This window comes from Aquarana catesbeiana, linkage group LG01 (genome assembly GCF_042186555.1).
Source record: "Aquarana catesbeiana isolate 2022-GZ linkage group LG01, ASM4218655v1, whole genome shotgun sequence".
In the NCBI taxonomy this organism is placed as follows: domain Eukaryota; kingdom Metazoa; phylum Chordata; class Amphibia; order Anura; family Ranidae; genus Aquarana; species Aquarana catesbeiana.
In genome coordinates this window covers 102,210,178-102,230,901 of record NC_133324.1, presented here as the reverse complement: position 1 = coordinate 102,230,901, position 20,724 = coordinate 102,210,178, and the positions used below count along the sequence as shown (strand labels likewise).

The 20,724-nt window shown below is 41.4% G+C and overlaps 1 protein-coding gene across 1 annotated transcript in view; it reads right to left on the bottom strand.

Annotated features, from left to right (window-relative positions):
- Positions 1–20,724, bottom strand: part of ITGA1 (integrin subunit alpha 1) — a gene marked incomplete in the record, with an annotated part of 198,473 nt that overhangs the window by 110,778 nt on the left and 66,971 nt on the right. The window contains 3 exon segments of the mRNA XM_073622297.1: positions 1,038–1,126; positions 3,406–3,512; positions 6,856–6,976. Coding sequence (XP_073478398.1) covers positions 1,038–1,126; positions 3,406–3,512; positions 6,856–6,976 — 317 coding nt within the window.

Genomic DNA, 20,724 nt, shown 5'->3' with positions numbered 1-20,724 from the left:
GCTACTTCACTATTCCATCTATTAGTTAACCTCTAGGGCTGGTTTACACTTTTACATTTTGACTTGTTTGGTTATGCATTTTCAGGTGCAATTTTGTCTAACCATTTTGCATGTTTTCCAAGAAGAGAGTACATTTACAAGACTCTGTCATAGTAAGAGTACAAAAAACTAGAAACAACCTCTAAATGGGACTTTTAAGGGCATCTAAAACTTCAGTATTACGTAAAAAATATATTTTATTGAAACAAATTAAAATGTATTCCATACATACATTTTAAAACTCAGATGCAGTTTACATGACAGATAAATGTTTTGATCAGTCAACACTCAAGTTTGATGTAGACAATGGTGGCCATCAAACTTGGGTGTTGACTGATCAAAACAGTTATCTGTCATGTAAACTGCATTGGAGATTTAAACTTTATGTATGGAATATGTTTTTTATTTGTTTCGTTAAAATATATTTTTTAAGTATTACTGAAGTTTTGGATGCCCGTAAAAGTCCCATTTGGAGGTTGTTTCTAGTTTTGTGTACCATATTAGGGATGTGGGCCTCTCACTTCTTCCCTCAGCAACAAACTCCTTGAATACTGTCATGGTAAGATAAACCATACTTCTGTAGGTATCGAGGACCTACACATGCATATATCAGCCAGCCAAACCCTCTGGCCCAGCTATAGCCTGGCTGATTCATGCAGGCAAAGCTCCAATTCTTTCATGTAGTGTCAGAGCTTGTTGCTAAGCCTGGTTTTCACATATCACTATTGACGCATTGCTATAATGGGGCCACATTGGTAGTTGAACTGAACTGCCAGGAACTGCTGTAAGGACACATTGGATACCTAATTTATTCATTGCTTTGTATGCTCCAACATGGAGACTCTCATGGCCTAGTGTTAAGAATCTCCAGTTAAATATAAAGAAAAAAAAGCCAGAAAAGGGAAACTAACATAGCCAATAAATCTGTATATGATTTGATTTGATTCTGGGTTTTGACACACTTTAAGGACAAGGCAGTTGTCCACCACTAGTCTTACCATGAATCCACCTTTAGGATTCGTGACTAAAGTTGATCCCATGGTCATGTTGTCTTTCACCTCTGTAACATTGGCAATGGTAGTATATTCTAAAAGAAATAGTGGGTGAAAGGTTGTAATATTCCTTTTAAACATAGAGAGAAGAGTCATGCTTCAAGCATTAACCTTAAAGTGGATGTAAACCCTCACATATTCCCAGTGAAGTGAACAGATGATACACACCTAAAGGGCCTGGTAATGGAATTTTGGGGGACCCCCACACATTTTTATTTTTTATTTTTCAATGACTTTCAATGACTTTTATGTGCATTGTCGGGACCAACAATTCATTAATAGCCGGCACTAGCGCTAGCACTTTTAAATGACTTTTTTTCCTTTAGAAATGTCATTTTGCTCTCGGACTGTTATAAACACGGCAAACATGCGCTACTTTACAGGCATACTGTAGACACCCCCCAGGTGCAAAATTTAAAGGACTATTTCACTTTTATTGTTTCACTTTAAGCATTATTAAAATCACTGCTCCCGAAAAAACGACCGTTTTTAAAACTTTTTTTTGCATTGATACATGTCCCCTGGGGCAGGACCCAGGTCCCCAAACACTTTTTATGACAATAACTTGCATATTAACCTTTCAAATTAGCACTTTTGATTTTTCATGTTCGTGTCCCATAGACTTTAATGGTGTTCGCACAAATTTTTTGCCTGTTCGTATGTTCTCGATACGAACCGAACAGGGGGGTGTTCGGCCCATCCCTAGTGGCCAAGACCATACAGCAGTTTAACAGGACAGCTTTCACTGAAAACAGGCCTCGCCATGGTCGACCAAAGTAATTGAGTGCATGTACTCAGCGTCATATCCAGAGTTTTTCTTTGGAAAATAGACATATGAGTGCTGCCAGCATTGCTGCAGAGGTTGAAGGGGTGGGGGTGGGGGGGTCAGCCTGTCAGTGCTCAGACCATACGCCGCACACTGCATCAAATTGGTCTGCATGGCTGTCGTCCAGAAGGAAGCCTCTTCTAAAGATGATGCGCAAGAAAGCCGCAAACAGTTTGCTGAAGACAAGCAGACTAAGGACATGGATTACTGGATCCATGTCCTGTGGTCTGATGAGACCAAGATAAATGTATTTGGTTCAGATGTTGTCAAGTGTGTGTGGCAGCAACCAGATGAGGAGTACAAAGACAAGTATGTCTTGCCTACAGTCAAGAATGGTGGTGGGAGTTTCATGGTCTGGGGCTGCATGAGTGCTGCTGGCACTGGGGAGCTACAGTTCATTGAGGGAACCATGAATGCCAACATGTACTGTGACATACTGAAGCAGAGCATGATCCCCTCCCTTCGGAGACCGGGCCACAGGGCAGTATTTCAACATGATAATGACCCCATACACAGCTCTAAGACGACCACTGCTCTGCTAAAGAAGCTGAGGGTAAAGGTGATGGCCTAAGAATGTCTCCAGACCTAAAGCCTATTAAGCATCTGTGGGGCCTCCTCAAACAGAAGGTGGAGGAGTGCAAGGTCTCTAACATCCACCAGCTCCGTGATGTCATCATGGAGGAGTGGAAGAGGACTCCAGTGGCAATCTGTGAAGCTCTGGTGAACTCCATGCCTAACAGGGTTAAGGCAGTGCTGGAAAAATAATGGTGATCACACAAAATATTGACACTTTGAGCCCAATTTGGACATTTTCACTTAGGGGTGTACAGGCATACCCCACTTTTAAGTACACAATGGGGTTTATTTACTAAAACTGGAAAGTGCAAAATCAGGCTCACGTCTGCATAGAAACCAATGAGCTTCTAACCCCAGCTTGTTCAATTAAGCTTTGGTAATAAAACCTGGAAGATCATTGTTTTCCATACAGAAGTGAGCCTGAGTTTGCACTTTCCAGCTTTAGTAAACAAACCCCATTGCGTACTTAAAAGTGGGGTATGCCTGTACTCACTTTTGTTGCCAGAGGTTTAGATATTAATGGCTGTGTGTTGAGTTATTTTTTTTGGGGGGGGCAGCAAATTTACACTGTTATACAAGCTGTACACTCACTACTTTACATATTAAGTATGTAATATATATATATATATATATATATTACATATATAAGTGTATTACATATATAAGTGTAATTTCTTCAGTGTTGTCACATGAAAAGATATAATAAAATATTTACAAAAATGTGAGGGGTGTACTCACTTTTGTGAGATACGTATGTGCATAGGTCAGATTTCATGAATGGAGTTTACATCCACTTTAAGTTAAAGAATAAAAATATATGCAACTTAATAAGCCATTTACCAAAATGCACATAAGCGACTAATTGTCAGATAAACATTTATCCAACATTAAAACAATACTCGTTCAGCTTACTTGGCAAGTCAATCTTCATGCATTTTGATTGACCATTTGCTGGACATTTATACACATCTCCTGTCTTGCGAGCTGGTTGTCCCTCCAGGGGTGAACCAATGAGCACCCTGAAAGTCAAAGCATTGTTAGTATAGAAAAATAGATTGTTATATCACACCAAAGGGTTATAAAAATTTTGCATAGCGATCTGTCTAGTGAAACAGCACATACAGTACCGTAAAACAGCACATATATGTATGTTATCTGAGTATTTAGTGGCTTGCCTGGAGTTCAATACCGTCTGGGTCACTGATCTGGAATAAGTATCCAGATCATGAAAGTCACAAAAATTCAACAATCCTTATTTGTCTTGTCTTAAAGTGCTGTGTAAATTAAAGGTACTATATAAGTACCTGTAATAAATAAAAATAAATAAATACATTTGTTAGGGCCAATGACTTAATGCATCAGTGTATGTAAAGTGTATGTAAACCCCACATTTTTGTTTTGTTATTGTCTCACTGAATAAAATTTTCCTAAGCAAATATTTTTTTTGTCTTTTTTTGTAAATCTGTTGCAATGTTTCTAACGTGGAGATCCTGCCAGCCTTGCAGGCTGATACTGTAACTCTTATCAGATTCCTTGAAATTATCACATTCCTTCAGCTGTGTGTGCTCCTTCAGTTGACCATTGGGCCGCCCATCAGGTCTGCGCATGCTTCCTTCAGATACTAAAGGCAGCCAAAGGCCTACTGAAGGCACGCACATGGTAGGCTGACAATGCTGCAAGGCAGTAGCAAAATGCTGTATTCCTGCAACAGGGAGTGCTGTTACAGGCAAGAAGCTTTGCAACAGATTCACAAAAAATTATTTGCTGGAGAAAGCTGCATACAGTAATGCCGCGTACAAACGAGCGGACTTTTCGACCGGACTGGTCTGACGGACCGAGTCCGGTGGACAATTCGACCGTGTGTGGGCTTCTTCGGACCTGCAGTGGACTTTTCTGAGAAAATCTGACAGACTTTAGATTTGGAACATGTTTCAAATCTTTCCGGTCGAAAAGCCCGCTCGTCTGTATGCTAGTACGAAAACCGACGCTAGGGCAGCTATTGACTACTGGCTATCAACTTCCTTATTTTAGTTCGGTCGTACATCATCACATACGAATCTGTCCGACTTTGGTGTGATCGTGTGTAGGCAAGTCCGTTTGTTCGGAAAGTCCATCGGAAGTCTGCCAAAAGTCCGTCGGATAGACCGTCGGACCAGTCCGGTCGAAAAGTCCGCTTGTGTGTACGCGGCATAAGGCTGAGTGATTATTTCAAACATAATGAAAAATAGATTTTAGGCTTACATACACTAACAGCATTTCAAAATGGGATGCCCTTGGTTACATTTGTAGGCTTGGTAAGAGAGAATTACCCAAAAGAACAGTTAAACAATGTAAACAAGCATCTCCCCATTCTGTCTAACGACACTGTCACTGATCTCTGCTCCCTGTGATCGGGAGCGGTGCTCAGTGTAGTGTCACACACAGCCCCTTCCCCCCACAGTTAGAATCACTCCCTAGGACACACTTAACCCCTACAGCGCCACCTAGTGGTTAACCCCTTCACTGCCGGTCACATTTTTACAGTAATCAATGCAATTTTTTAACATTGATCGCTGTATTAATGCCAATACAGCGATCAAAAATGTGTCAAAATTGTCCGATGTGTCCGCCATAATGTCGTAGTCACGATAAAAATCACTGATCGCCGCCATTACTAGTAAAAAAAAAAAAAAAATTATCGATAAAAATGCCATAAAACTATCCCCTAAGTTGTCGGTTTGTAACTTTTGCGCAAACCAATCAATAAATGCTTATTGCGATTTTTTTTCCAAAAATATGTAGAAGAATATGTAAACTGAAGAAAAAAAATGGTTTTTTATACATTTTTTGGGGATATTTATTATAGCAAAAAGTAAAAAATAATGCGTTTATTTCAAAATTGTCGCTATTTTTTTGTTTATAGCACACAAATCCCGGTGCTCTCAGGGGAGAGGAAACAGATAGTGTGTTCATACTATGTATGAACACCAATCTCTCTTCTCCCCTAGTCAGTTCCATCCCTCCTACAGTTAGAAAATACCTATGGAACACAGTTAACCCCTTCCCTGCCAGTGACATTTATACAGTAATCAGTGCATTTTTATAGCACTGATCGCTGTATAATTGTCAATGGTCTAAAAAATGTGTCAAAAGTGTCCAATTTGTCCGTCGCAATACCGCAGTCCCGATAAAAATCTCAGATCACCGCCATTACTAGTGAAAAAAAAATAATAATAAAAATGCCATAAATCCCCTATTTTGTAGACACTATAACTTTTGCACAAACCAATCAATATACGCTTATTGCGATTTTTTTACCAAAAATATGTAGAAGAATACGTATCGGCCTAAACTGAAAATGTTTTTTTTATACATTTTTGGGGATTTATTTATTATAGATTTATTATAGCAAAAAGTAAAAAATGATGCGTTTATTTCAAAATTGTCGCAATTTTTTCGTTTATAGCGCAAAAAATAAAAACCGCAGAGATGATCAAATACCACCAAAAGAAAGCTCTATTTGTGGGAAAAAAAGGATGTCAATTTTGTTTGGGAGCCACATCGCACGACCGCACAATTGTCAGTTAAAGTAACGCAGTGCCGAATCGCAAAAAGTGCTCTGGTCTTTGGCCAGCTAAATGGTCCGGGGCTTAAGTGGTTAAACTGATTTTTGATGCAAGTTTTGCATTTTTTCTTGTTTTGTCCTTGTTTTTATGACCATAGACAAAAGATGGAATTGAAAGTGCAGCCCCTAAATCTGTCTGTACATCAATTAATCCAATGGGTTGTAAACTACCTATGGAGAAAATTGGTTACAGTAAAGCAAAGTTATTGTGCACTGTTAGTAGAAAGCACAGGAAACATGAGTAATAAATAAATATGACTGTCCCATAAAACATGCATATCATTAAAAACTGTACACTAAAGCAAGAGTCTCAAGACTTTTCAGTACAAAGGACACATTATATATTTTACAAATATTTGTGGTCTGAAAAAAAAATTCCCAGTCCTCCTTACATCAGGATCACTATCAGGGTCCCCCATCACAGTCCCCATCAGAACCCCCACCTTACACCAAGACCCCCATTAAAGTGTCCCCTTGCAACAGCGTCCCCGTCAAAGTCCTCTTTACATCATAGTCCCCATCAGAGCACCTCTTACATTAGGGTCCCCATCAGAGTCTCCCTTATATCAAAATACCTCTTACATCGGTGTCCCCTGTTACATGGGGGAAGTGGGGAGGGGGGATTGAAGCATAGATGTAGGCAACGGGCAGTCGTTTGGAGACCCCTGCATTAAAGGAAGCTTCAAATATAAAATATAGTTTGATAAAATACTGTGATTTCCACTAAGATAAAATGACACAGTACAAGCCTACTTTACCATTTTCCTTCCTCATTCTCAAATTGCTGAACAGTATATCCAAACATATCATCGACAGAACCACTAAATGATAATCCATTCTTCACATCCACGTTGAAAGCATCTCCACTCCTAAGGAAGGCTGTAATTCCAAAACACAAAACTTTCCATTAACAATCTGGTAATAATTAAGGTCCTATAAATAATAGTTTTAATAATTACATTTCTTCATTTGCTGTAAATCAGTTAAAAGGTTAAAACCAGGCATATGCAACCTACTGCAACCTACAACATCCATGCCAGTTGGACATGTAATGGCTTTTTCACTGTACTTGAAGTATTGCTGCCATAGGCTTTGATTGATAGCTCACTAGGCAATCAATTACAAAGACTGGCCTGCCCATGGCCCAGCCACCTGCCTAATATCAATGATAACATAGGCCTGCTGGCAGAGAGGGTTACACTCTTCCTGTTCTAAAGGTGCAGGGTTTGGTGCTAATTTGAGATCTGAAAGTGCATGCATTGGAGTTTATCTGGATTCTGAAGATGCATGAATTGGTGTTGATCTGAAGTCTGAAGGTACATGTATTAGGGCTAATCTGAGGCCTGATGGTTCATACACTGGAGATGATCTGAGGTCTGATGCTGCATGCATTGGGGCTGATAGTGGGATCTGACGGTGTGTGCCTTTAGGAAGATCTGAGGTCTGATAATGCTTGTATTGGGGTTGATTTGAGATCTGATGGTGCATGCATTGGGCAAGATCCAAGTTCTGATACTGCATGCATTGGGGCTGATCTTAAATCTGAAGTTGCAGGGTTTGGTGCTGTTATAAAGTCATGAAGGAACATCATGAAGGAACATCATTTATTATTATATGACTACAGCGCACTATTGTTTATTGGCATGTCATTGTCTAAAACTTTCTTTAGGGTATTACAAATTATAATGATTTAAATTAGTCTACTACAGTAATCTGGAAGTGGATGGAATAAAGGATTTGCACTGTCATTGGGGTTTATTTACTAAAGGCAAATAGGTTGTTACACTTTGTAAAGGACTTTTTTTTCACAGAGTTTAGTGGATGTGATAAAATTACACATGCAAGGAAAAAAAAACATTTTAGAAAAATGTGGCTTGCACATGATTGGATGATAGAAATCAGAGCTTCACCATATTCATTAGGCCTGGGGCAAATTCCCTTGCAAAGTGCAACTTCCCTTACCAGGTGAACAGCTGATTTGCACTTTAGTAAATCAAACACACAATGTGGACTGTGAGTATAGTACTTGACATCTTTGCATGTATATTATCACACCAACTTGGGGAGGACTGCTGAGGTATATATTGGGATAGCGATTGAGTGGCAGCATTATTTATTTATTGTATAGAGCAGTGGTTCTCAACCTGGGGGTCGGGACCCCCTCGGGGGTCGAATGATGATTTGCCAGGGGTCAAAGAATCTTGGGCTGTTCCTAAAGCCTGCACCGCTCTCCCAGTCTTTTTGCGGCCGCCCAGCAGGGCTGTTCCTGGAGCCTGTGGTCGCCCACTCAGCCTCTTCGCATCCGCCCATTCAGTTCATGGCATGGATGGGGGGCAGAGACTAGAGGTCAGCTGACTGGTGAGGAATGTGAAGTGGGAGGGGCTGGAGGAGACCCTGTCTCCTGATTTCAGCATAGGTGTCACTGCCACGAGACACCACAAAGTCGGAGACAGTGACACTACCTGGGATTATAGTTGCCATTAAATGTCCCCACTACCCCCAGGGGAAAGAAAGGAGAACAGAGAAAAAAAAGAGTGGTTCATCCTAAAATGTACCATAAGGGGTTTTAATACTGTACGAGTGAAAGGACTCAGGGAGCGCTAAATGTCTGTGGGTTAGGGGCACAAATTACTTGTCTTGCCTTGGGTGCTGACAACCCATGCTACGAAAAGAATTTTAATGTTAGGGGTCCCCACAACTTGGGAAATTTTATCAAGGGGTCACAACACTAGAAAGGTTGAGGACCAATGGTATAGAGACTGACTTTTAGCAGGCGGGGAGGCATGTTAATGCAAGGCTGCTCACACACCCTGGAAGTGCAGAGATATTTAACAATGTATAAAACCTGTGGGATACTGTATATAAAGTTACTTCCATCGAGACGAGGGCCTGTTGGCTTGCAGCAGTGATCTAGTTTATAAATTGTCTTATTATTTTTTTTCCAGTAGGAATTAAGCCCAAAGGAAATCTGATTTTACAAACTGAGTCTTAGGAAATGTATTCTCCACTTTTCTAGTATTCCCTAATTTTCTATAAATAGATGCTGCCTTCAATTTATGCATCTTTCTTTCAAGACAGTACTGTGTGCAATGACTGAAGATTCACATTCTAAAAATTCCACCAGGACTTTCTCACTGCTTTTTTCATGGAAGAATTTCTCCGTGAACTTAGAGTGTGACCTGTATAAAACAGAGTGTTTAATTTTATTTACTACTAAGTCCCAGAACCCATATGTTACTCCTTAAGTAAATGACAATAATACACTGCACTACTGGGTAAAACTGAGTTAAATAATAAGATGAACGTTTTTACTAAGGAAAGCCGTACAATGATGCAATGCAATTCCTAATTCTAACCCACACTTTGATATTTTGTCATTCACAGGTTAAAGTAGTTTAAGCAAACCTATACTTATTTTTAGTTTGATCACACACCCTAAAAACAGATTCAGAGGTACAGCTCTCCTCATTGCCAGACCATTCATTTCAACAATCTTCCTGTTAAGGGCTCTCTCACACCTGCGGATCCGTATTCAGCCATCCGCTTGCTCAGTGGGGATCGCTCCGTTGATCCCCGCTGAGCCGGCAGATGACAAGTCCGTCTCTGCACACTGTGCAGGGACAAGACCTGTCAGATCTCCGCTCTCCTCTATGGGGGGATCGGATGATTACGGACCGCCTGTCTGTTTTCATCCAAGCCGATCCGCCAGTCCGATGGAAAATAGGGTTTCCATCCATCTGGATTTTGCGGAGCGGATCAGATCGGGGTGGATCGGATGTCAGCGGATGTAGAGATGTATGGAGCGACCGTTCAGATCCGCTGAAAAAACTGACAGGAGGATCTGAACGTTCCACACGTGTGAAAGAGCTCTAAGAATATATGTACATTCTACATATTTTAGGCATGTTAAAGTGGTTGTAAACCCTTACGGACCACTTTTCACTACAGGTAAGCCTATCATAAGGCTTACCTGTAGCTACCGTGGATATCTCCTAAACCTGCAGGTGAGAGCTAAATAGTAATTAGATCAGACACAGCCACAATCAGACAGAGCAAATAATAAAGAGATCACCATGCTTGAATAGACGTGTATTCATCATTTTAGCACTCCACCCCCCCCCCCCAAAAAAAAGCAGCAATTTTGCTTGCACTTAAATTGGTTGTAAACCCTTCACAACCACTTTTTACTACAGGTAAGCCTATATTAATGCTTACCTGTAGCTACTGTGGATATCTCCTAAACCTGCACGGTTTAGGAGATATCCCCTGTATCAACATGTGCCGACGTCATCGACACATGCCCACTGAAGCAACGGCTCGTTTGTGTGCAGGCATGACGTCATTATGGCTCTGGCCAATCACAGTGCTGGAGCTCGCGATACCCGGAAATAACTCCTGAAGACATGTCGCCGGCCAGAGCAGTGTGCCGTGACTGCTGCGGGGGCTTCAATCTAAGGTGAGTATTTCATAATGAGCTAGTATGCTATGCATACTAGCTCATTATGCCTTTGTCTTGCAGGTTTTTTTTTTTTTTATTCGTGGGTTTACCACCACTTTAACCTCCCTGGCGGTATGATTATGTCTGATTTCAGGTGCTGAAAGCGGTACAATTATTTTGCGTTTTATATTGTAGGTCTGTAATTCTTAGGAATAACTCACTTAAATCTGTCCAAACCAGAGTCTAGTAGACATCCTGGGTATGAAATACAAAATCATAAATTATAATATAATAAATAACTATAAATAATAACAAATAATATATAATAATACATTTTAATCAAAAAAATTTTAGTCAATAATATAATCAAATCAAAAACACTGAAATTTTTTTGGGCCAAACAAGAGTGCAATATTACTAGTCATATTGCTTCAGTAAACATCCCAGGTATGGTAAATTTTGAAACATGGGACTGCACAAAGTCCAACGTCACAGTCAGGAGAATAGAACCTGGTTTCTTTTCGGATTTTCCTTCCAGTGTCATCACGCTTTAAGCAACAAACTACGCACATCCTTGTGGGTGCTGCCTTTTTTTCAGTTGGTGGGATGTGGTCAATAAAGTGACGACCAGTCAGGCGTTTCGGGTTGACAACACCAGCAGCACGACGTCCAGCTCTGTTTGCAGCCGTTGGTGTTTGGTGGTCCAGAAAGATACGTTCTGCAACTTTCCAAACAAAGTCAGCATGAACCACAGGCTTGTCACTCTTTTTTTTTTAGTAGAATGAAGGCATTCTTTAGGCATTGCTCAAGAAGATGCCTGAAGATCTTCTTATAATTTTTTTTTGTTGTTTTCTCGTGGCTGGATAAAATGTCATTGCCTGGTCGGCTCTGTCAACACCTCCCATGGTGGTGTTGTAGTCTATAACCACTTGTGGTTTCATGATGCCTTTCCCACCTTTTGTATGTACTATGACAGCGGAGGTGTTATGGATTGTACTCATTAGGCACACATCTTTTTTGTCACGCCATCGCAGTGCCATCATTTTGCCTTTCTGCCAGGCAACCATTTCTCCCGTCTTGAGCTTCTTATTGCCAAAGGTTGGTGGCATGTCACGCCGGTTAGCCCTAACGGTTCCATAGGCATCCGTTTTGTTCTGTAGAAGGAACTCATAGAGTTCAGGAGATGTGTAAAAATTGTCTGTAGTTACACAATAGCCCTGATTCAGCAATGGCTCAATCAATGAAAGAACTGAAGAGGTTGCCATTTCATAATGACTGTATTTTTGGTTGAATTTGGTTCCTTTTCCGGAGTATAGGACAGAATTCCAAATATAACCAGTGCTCGATTCACATAGCATGAAAGATTTTACTCCAAATCGTGCCCTCTTTGACGCTATATATCGTATCCAGCTGAGCCTTCCCTTAGGCCATTAGATTTTCATCTATGGTTATGTTTCTATCTGGCACATAGCTCCGTTGGAAATTTTTCATAATCATCTGATATACCTCCCAAATCTTCTTAAGTTTGGGGGCTGGATGAGTAGTTTCGTCAAATGCTTCATTATTTTCAAAGCGCAAATATTTCATTATCAGGGAAAATTTGTACTCCGACATGACCGTGCCAAAATATGGAGTGGCTAGTAATTTATTGGTTGTCCAATACCACTTCTGCAGGGGATTCCCCATCACTCCCTGAACAATTATTAGGCCCAGAAATTTCCAGATGTCCTCTGTGGTCACTGGTTCCCACTTTCTGCTCCTTGAAAACCTCCGAGGTGTAGCAGCTTCTTGCTCCTGGTACCGGTTTGTCTCCGTAACTATCTTTTCAATAACCTCATTGGTCAAAAATAGTTGGAGATATGCCAAGGGGTTGTCATCTTCAACATTCACTTTGATACCAGGTGCTCCAGTAAATGGGAATCTTGGGGGCGCTACGTGATCCGTACCGCAGTCGATAGAGCACCAAGTCCGCACATCACTAATGTCAGTCGCAGGATTGTTGCAGATATCACTTTCTGTGTCTGATGACGAACTTCCCCACAAATCACTATCACTCAATTCTGCAAGTGATTCTGTATCGCTATGGCTGTTTTCCAGCACGTCATAAACCGCTTTTGAGGTAGAAGCGCGCTTTTTTGATGCCATGGTCGTTCTGCAGTTTCCAGGCAGAAAGTACAGTAAAACTGCAGGCAAGGGCACTGGATAAAGCACTGGGGGGCAAACTGAGGTCAATTTATTAGATACAGTAATGTAATCCAATAAGAGTACAATGCATGGTGTGTGTTGTGGTTTATACTTTTTGAATCTGCCGCCGGTTCCGCCCCCCCTGCGTCGCTCCCAGGGAAGAGAACCCAGAACACACAGAGGATTGAGTGGAGGATCCAGCCACCGTACACAGCGGGAGTACATTGTGGGATCCCGGGGACAAGGTAAGTAACTTCTTCCAGGATCCAGCGAAGCAATCCCGAGTGTGGCTCGGGGTTACTGCTAATGGTACTGAAATCTCACCCTGAGCCACACTCGGGAATACCGCCAAGGAGGTTAAAAGAGGAATTCCTTGATATTACCAGGGTCAGCTCAGCTGGGGCAGAGTTGTCGGGTGGAAGAAGCTGGAGATGGAGCACTAGGTGGTCGGGGGCCTTCGAGGCACTCCCCAGTCTGGGAGGGGGAGTGACCTTGGGCCTGAGGGGTTTGGGTGCAAGTCGGAACCTTGCTGAGAAACAAAGCAGGATCTGGACAGGAGGCACAGAGAGGAACTGAGGAGGCACAGAGAGGAACTGAGGAGGACAGCGGGAGCTAGTGTTGCAAGTCAAGTCTCCGGGAGGGATCCACCGGAGTGCAGCCAGGAGGGCTGGTGAGTGACAGGCACAGTTGGGAGAGCTGAGGAGGCATGCCGGAGTGGACTGGGAGAGTGCAGTCTGAGATGGATGTAGAGCAAGCAGAAGAGACTGTGATGTCATGGGCAGTGCAGTCGGGCAGCTGCAGCCAGGAGGGCTGGCAGGGCCTGAAGAAGACTGACTGGTAGAAGTAGTCTACCAGAGGTCATCTAGAACTAAAGACTTTCCTATTTTTGTTGCTACACTAAAGGGGCCCGTAGTCCCTGCCTGCAAATGGCAGTTGCAAAGGCCTGACAGAGTCAGAGTTAGGCCTACCATGTGCTAGCTGTACCAGGAACCAAGTATTGTACAGGAGAGAGAAACAGTTTACAAATAAGCGTTGTGCTGGAGGAGACTGGAACTCTAGAAGTGTAAATAGAGGTTGCAACCGACATCTTATTGATTCCATTATCGATTCTGGGCATTCCATAATTTCCCTTACCCTATCCAAGTTAAAAATCCCTCAATAAAATACAAAAACAAACATACGGACTGTTCATTGTCTCAAGAGTGACTGGGAAGTGAATGCCGGGATGGGCAGGGTGACAAGTGGACCACAACTTTCAGCAGCCCCTACGGGGCTACTACATATGCATGTACCATACCTGTCTGAAGCCCCTGAAAGCTTAAAACCACTCAAGCGATCTCCTCTTGCTACCAAGTCCCGTGCTGAGCGGCTGGCCTGGTGCATTCTGAACACAGGCTGTTGGCCACAATCACAACCACCATCCAGAGAATGCTTAGCATTTTCTGAATGAATACATTGAATTGATTGGACAAGGTGATGAGTGTGACATCACTTCCCCACCTTGTCCAATCAAAGAACGCTTTGCCTTCATTCATGTAATGCAAAGCATTCTTTGAATGAACTTGGAAGCATGTGGAGATCACTGAAGTAGTGGTGAATATTTTAGTGATTTCATACTTCCAGGGGCATCGGCCAGGTATGGTATATACAAAGTTACATTGGTCCAACCTGGGCCAATGTAACTATGTATAAAATATCCATACCTGGAATTCCTCTTTAAGTATGTCTATAGTATTCTTCTTTGACCCCTCCTTTCTAAGCTGGCAAATAAAAGGTAGGTAAGAAAGTGAGGCATGTGAGGACCTGGGCCAGCACAAGGTATTTTTTTATCCTCGGGTAAAGGTTGTTGATCCCACTAAACATTTACCCATCTCACCAGTATGTTTGTAAGGCTTGTATTTAATAATGGAGTTTTGCGTGCTGTACACTGTATTTCCTCATACGTGTGCTAATATAGTGGGTGCGATACACAGCACCTAGTCATGTCTAAAAGTGTTTATTACCCTAAAAAAAAATTGGATCCTGTTCCCTTAAAGTATGTTATACAGCACTGTGCTTGTGCTGTGTAATTTAGCCCCCATATCACCTGAAATAACTGACTGATCCTGCCTGGTTCTGCCCTCCCCCCTGTAAACTGACCATGGTATGTAATGGCTGCTGAGCCCTGACACCATTATCCACAGCCCTGCTCTCTGCTCTCTCCACGATCCTCCCCTCCTGTTGCTCTCATAATACAACAACCTTTCAACAATCCCCTCTGCTATGTTAAACAATGTCCCTAGTGTATATATATTTTTTTAAATGCCGCTGTGTACCTGATTTCAGAGCGCCGATCGGCGCTCACATGGCCGGCCACCTCTCTCCTCCCTCTGACTGACGCTAGCAAGTATTCCCCAGCCCCGCCCGCTGGAGCTGCCAGCTTGAGAGAGGAGAGAGGCAGCCGGTCATGTGAGCGCCGATCGGTGCTATAAAAAAAAAGGTACACAGCGGCAGTTTTTTTTTTAAAAAACAAATACACTGGGGACATTGTTTAACATAGCAGAGGGGATTGTTGAAAGGTTTTGCATGGCTTAACAACTTCTTTAAAGCTGAACTCCAGGCAAACAGCTTAATATACAGATGAAATACGTTTAAGGTAGCTGTTTTACCTGCCAAAGAATTTGTACTTCTGTCTGTCAGGTCCTGAAATTTACCAAGCTTCATCACATAGTACAGCTGGGTGGACAACACTTACAGATAAGGAGTGCAGGAGTGAACCAGCCTGCTGATTGGACAATGAAGGGACAACAGGAGACTCATCACTGTGTTGTTTTTTTTTTTTGTCAGCATGTTCTAGGTAAGTACGTATATTTTCATGCCGTTCATTTGATTGGCTACTAGTGCTGCCATTACCTCTCCTAGTCTAAGTGTTGCTCTATAGAGGGTTTTAGAATGCTGATACTAGATCAAATTCAGATACTTACATAAGTAAGTAAATGAATACATGTAAAACCCTGGTAGCTGCAAAATACAGGCCACTATTGGAAAAGAATGGTATGGATTGCTGCCTCCCAGGTTCTATGTATGTGGAGGAGGCTTCCTGTGACCTATGCTGTGTACGTGTGCGCGCGCGCGCGTGTGTGTGTGTGTGTGTGTGTGTGTGTGTGTGTGTGCGTGTATGAGCTTCTCTTTATTTTTTATAGAGGCAGAAATGAATGAGTCATTTAAAGCAGAAAACTCAGTGATATTTTAAATGGGGAAGCTATAATATTTTTGGGTCAAATATATGTCACTTTTTCAAATTCATATTTTTAAATGTTTTCTTTATATTAACTTTTATTGTTTTTAAGGAAGATACTTGTATGAAAAATAAACACTTAATATGAGGTGCAATCATGACAAAGGGCTTCCAGGGCACTATGGGTTTTCTAAAGAGAGAGAAGAGAGAACAGTAGAAGTAATTTGCCTGTCTGTAACTGAGATTTTGGATGAAGCCCACTAAATTAAAGTGATTGCAAAGGCTCACCTTGTAAAACAACACATTCAATTTAAAATAGAAATGAAAGGCAAAACATTTGTGTGTGTGTGTATATATATATATATATATATATATATATATATATATATATATATATATATATATATATATATATATATATACACAATGGGGGTTATTTACAAAAGACAAATCCACTTTGCACTACAAGTGCACGTTCAAGTGCAGTTGTTGTAGATCTGAGGGGGACATGCAAGGAAAATAAAAAACAGCATTTTAGCTTGCACATGTATGATGATAATATCAGCAGAGCTTCCCCTCATTTCTGATCTTCCCCTCAGATCCACAGTTCCAAGTGCACTTGTAGTGCAAAGTGGATTTGCCTTTAGTAAATAACTCCCTATATATGAGAATATGAATGATAAAACAAAAACTTTTCTTTCACTCATGGTTAATGTTTGGCTGAAGCCATTTATTATCAAATAACTGTGTTTACTCTTTTTAAATCATAATCACAACACAAACTACCCAAATGGCCCTGATCAAAAGTTTACATAAAATTGTGTATACAAAAATTTGCGCCAACTCCTACAAAGTAAAGCAGCCAACACAACAACTTGACCCGTGTAAATATGTGAAGAGATAAATAAAGTGTGGCGCTAGTAGTGATATCTTTTAGAAATAGTATTAACACTATAACATAAATAAGAGTGTACAATCCTCAGGTGTGTACATAGAAAAGGGGGGTTAAAGTAAGGGAGATGTTACCCTCCCCACCTAAACTCTACCATGAATGGATTCAACAATAATGAGATAATTCGTGCAATGATATAACTACATCCATACGCTAAATAAGTAAAGAAAAGAGAGGTTGGTATTCCGTATCTCAGCAATAGATAGAACCAATCAGATCAATACTTGGAGGTTCAGCTACAAGATGTAATCATAAAAAGAAAAGAAAAAGCTTGAAGAATAAAATATTTAGAACTACTACAATGATGTATATCAAGTAACATACAACCCAAAAGAAAGGAGGACCAAAAAAATATATCAAAAGTCCATCAAAGTGGTAAATACAAAGGTGTAGACATATTTAAAGTCCACCATCTTAAATTCGGGATTGCTAGATATCAATCTTGATGTAAATAGTTCATTTAGGTGTGGTAGACAGGGGCTGTTGGACGTATCCCTGCTCAGAAGTAGAATTTCTCCCTTAGAATGGTGACATCGGCCCAAAGGAACAGAAATACAATGCCCTTACCAGATAAGGTGGACTCACAGGCCCTTGGCGGTGAGTCAAACGAGCTTGTACCGTCAAGCGGTGTAGGACTGTGAAGTCGTATGTTGTTCCTGGGTGGGATTTCCACTAATGTCACGCCTCTAGCTTGATAGGTTTCAACAGATGTCATCTAATGGTGTGTCCTTGGCAGGGCTCAGCTGGAAGCCGGGATCAGCCTCAATTTCCAGATGAAGGAAACCTTTTCCTCAGCAACCAATACCATATTTGTAGGTAAAAAAAGAAAAAAACTTCCACATAGTGTAAATCTTTCTCAAACGTAACAACGTTTATTAAAAATAGAGGTCTTTTTGCAGTAAATACAAAAATATGGGCGGTAAAAACTTGGCTCAAAATAATATAAAAAGTCCCAAAATTAAAAGTTTGCGCAGTAGGTGATGGTGAGGGTAAAATACACAGAAACCCAACGCGTTTCGTCCTCAAAGACTTCTGCTGGGGTATGAATTTGCCCCCCCATCTACTGCGCTTATTTATGTTGTAACAAACAATGCAAATAATTCAATTGGCAGCGATACCGGGCATGACTTCCGGGTTGGGCGGCGCTAACAATGGCCAAAAGGTCATGTGGTGTTAGTGTAGCCAATCGTATCCCTCTTGAGTGGTCAAAGTCAGACCTCACTTGCATCCTCCAATCCGGGGTAGCGCGTCAGCCCATGTGGTACAATGATCACGTGATCTGTTCAATGCGGAATGACGTCAGACCGCTCGGGGTCTGCGTGTCATAGGTACTAGGAAGCCGAGGCTTATCAAACCGAGGTGTGGACCGCAAACACAGTGACGGTCATAAGTAGAGGGAGTGTTCTGAAACGAAAGGAGCCCAATCAGATAAACCGGAAGTCATATCGCCGGATATATACTATGCCAGTTGTAAACAATCCACCATTACTATGCCTGTTAGAGATGGATCTTTCTTAGGGCATTTATATGTCATATCGGGCAAGGTTAATAAAAACATAAACCAAAGATTTTAATGCATCTTTCAAACGTCTATATGCAGCACAATAACACATAAAGGACTATATATCTATCTAAGCTCGTACAGCTTTAGAACAGGTATATAATGGTGATGTATCTGTAGAATTCAGGATTTGTGACATGAATCAGAATATGCCTGTCTGTATGGGTAGATTCAAGGTGTATATAAAATCATTAATAAGGCACTAATGGGCCAGATATATTTGTAAAAAAGGGGCTATTAAATAGAGCCAAAACGGGGTGGGATGACCAAGGGGAATTGTCTTAGTAACTGTATCTCAGCCAGGGTCCACCCCACCAACTTGAATAAGAGTAGTGTTAGTATGGAGAAAACATAATATTACAAAAACAGAGAACAGTAAGAAACACAAAACTGGGAAAGCATCGGAGAAGTGTCCAACCAATGTCCCTAGTTGATAGAGGATGATCTTAGTGACTAATTAGGTGCAAGGAATAGGCTAATCAAAAAGTACTCAAAGGGAAAAGGGGGGATACTATTCACCCAACCCACTCAGATGGAGAATGGTCTAATAGACTTCCAAAGGCTCACCAGAAGTAGAACGGGGAGGGGGGGAGGATAAGGAGAGGGGGAAGGGGGAGACGGGTAGACAGAAAACAGGTATGGAGTTCCCAGGGAAAAATTCATTCAGGACAACCGTTGAGAGGGAGCGACAATGCTTATGACTGATTGATAAAAGCATTGATATCCCAATCCGTGGGGTACATAACATTTGATGAGATGTATCCAGAAGGTCTCTAATTTAGAGACTCCTCTCACGTTTGGTTCCCCCCTCCAATGTGGTATAAATCTATCTATAATCTGAAACTTTGTTCCAGATGGATTTTGATTATGATGATGTAGATAGTGTTTTGGTACACTGTGGTTTGTGCGTCCCTTTCTTATAGCTGTGATATGTTCGTTCACTCTTATGGCAAAATTGCATTTTGTGCGACCAATATATTGCTTTCCACAAGGACAAGTGATGAGATATACAATGAATTTTGTGGTACAGGTAGCAAAACTTTTCATCCTATATTCCTTCCCAGTCGTAGTTGAAGTGAATGTTTCGATCTTTCGAGCTTTGCAAGTATTGAGTTTGCATACTGGACATTTCCGACAGGGGTAAAAACCTTTTAGGTCATGAAAGAAGGAAGGGATTTTCGGAGGTTCTATCACTCCTGGCGCGATCCGCCCTCCTATTGATGGTGCGCCTTTGTAAATAACTCCAGCGCGTTCAGGGAGAAGAGGGCCCAAAATGCGATCGTTTCTTAGTATTTTCCAGTGTCTTGTGATAATATCCTTTATTTGTTTATGTTGGATGGAATAGTTGGTGAGAAATGCCCATCTATGTTTGTTTTTGAGGGGTCTTCGAGGGTGCTCATCCAGCAAAGATAGTCGATCGATGCAGGCTACTTTTTGGATTTCTTGATCGATTTGTGCTTCCTCATACCCTTTCTCTTGGAATCTTAGTTTAATGGTCTCAGCCTGTACATAATAGTCTGATAGACGAGAACAATTACGTCTAATTCTCATCAGCTGACTGCGAGGAACTGATTTCAGGCAGGCTGCATGGTGACAGCTGTCAGTTGGGATGTACCCATTGCGGTGACTTTGAAAAACGTTTTCGTTTCTAAGTGACCGTCGACAGCTGTAATCTCTAGATCCAAGAAATGTATTGAGGAAGCACTAGCTTCATACGATAGATGAATTCCAATGTCGTTCTCGTTGAAATGGAGCATGAAGTTATTTAGTGAATCCATGGTACCTCTCCATAGGAGGAGGATGTCGTCAATATATCTAGCCCAGAAGAAGAAGAAGAAGACTACCAAAGAAGAAATTCTACACTGATCCTAACATCAGAATCGGATTAAAATTCCTTTGTGAGCGCAAGGACCTCGTTATCCGTCCAGCCGACAAGGGTGGAGGGATCGTTGTGCTTGACAGAGAAGATTATCACGCTGAGATGACAAGAATCCTTAGCGATACTGAAACGTACCTACCTCTCATAGCAAATCCTACCACAGATTTCAAAAGAACTCTGGTGGATTTGATCGACACAGGTTCACAGTTGGGCATCTTGGACAGAAAGGAGAGATGTTTTCTAGTTCCGGTTACCCCACGGATCCCTATAATATATTACCTGCCCAAGGTACATAAAAACACCACCCGACCTCCTGGCCGCCCGATCATTAGCGGGATTAATTCCGTAACATCACGTATAGGGAAATATATTGATCACTACCTGCAGCCTATAGTT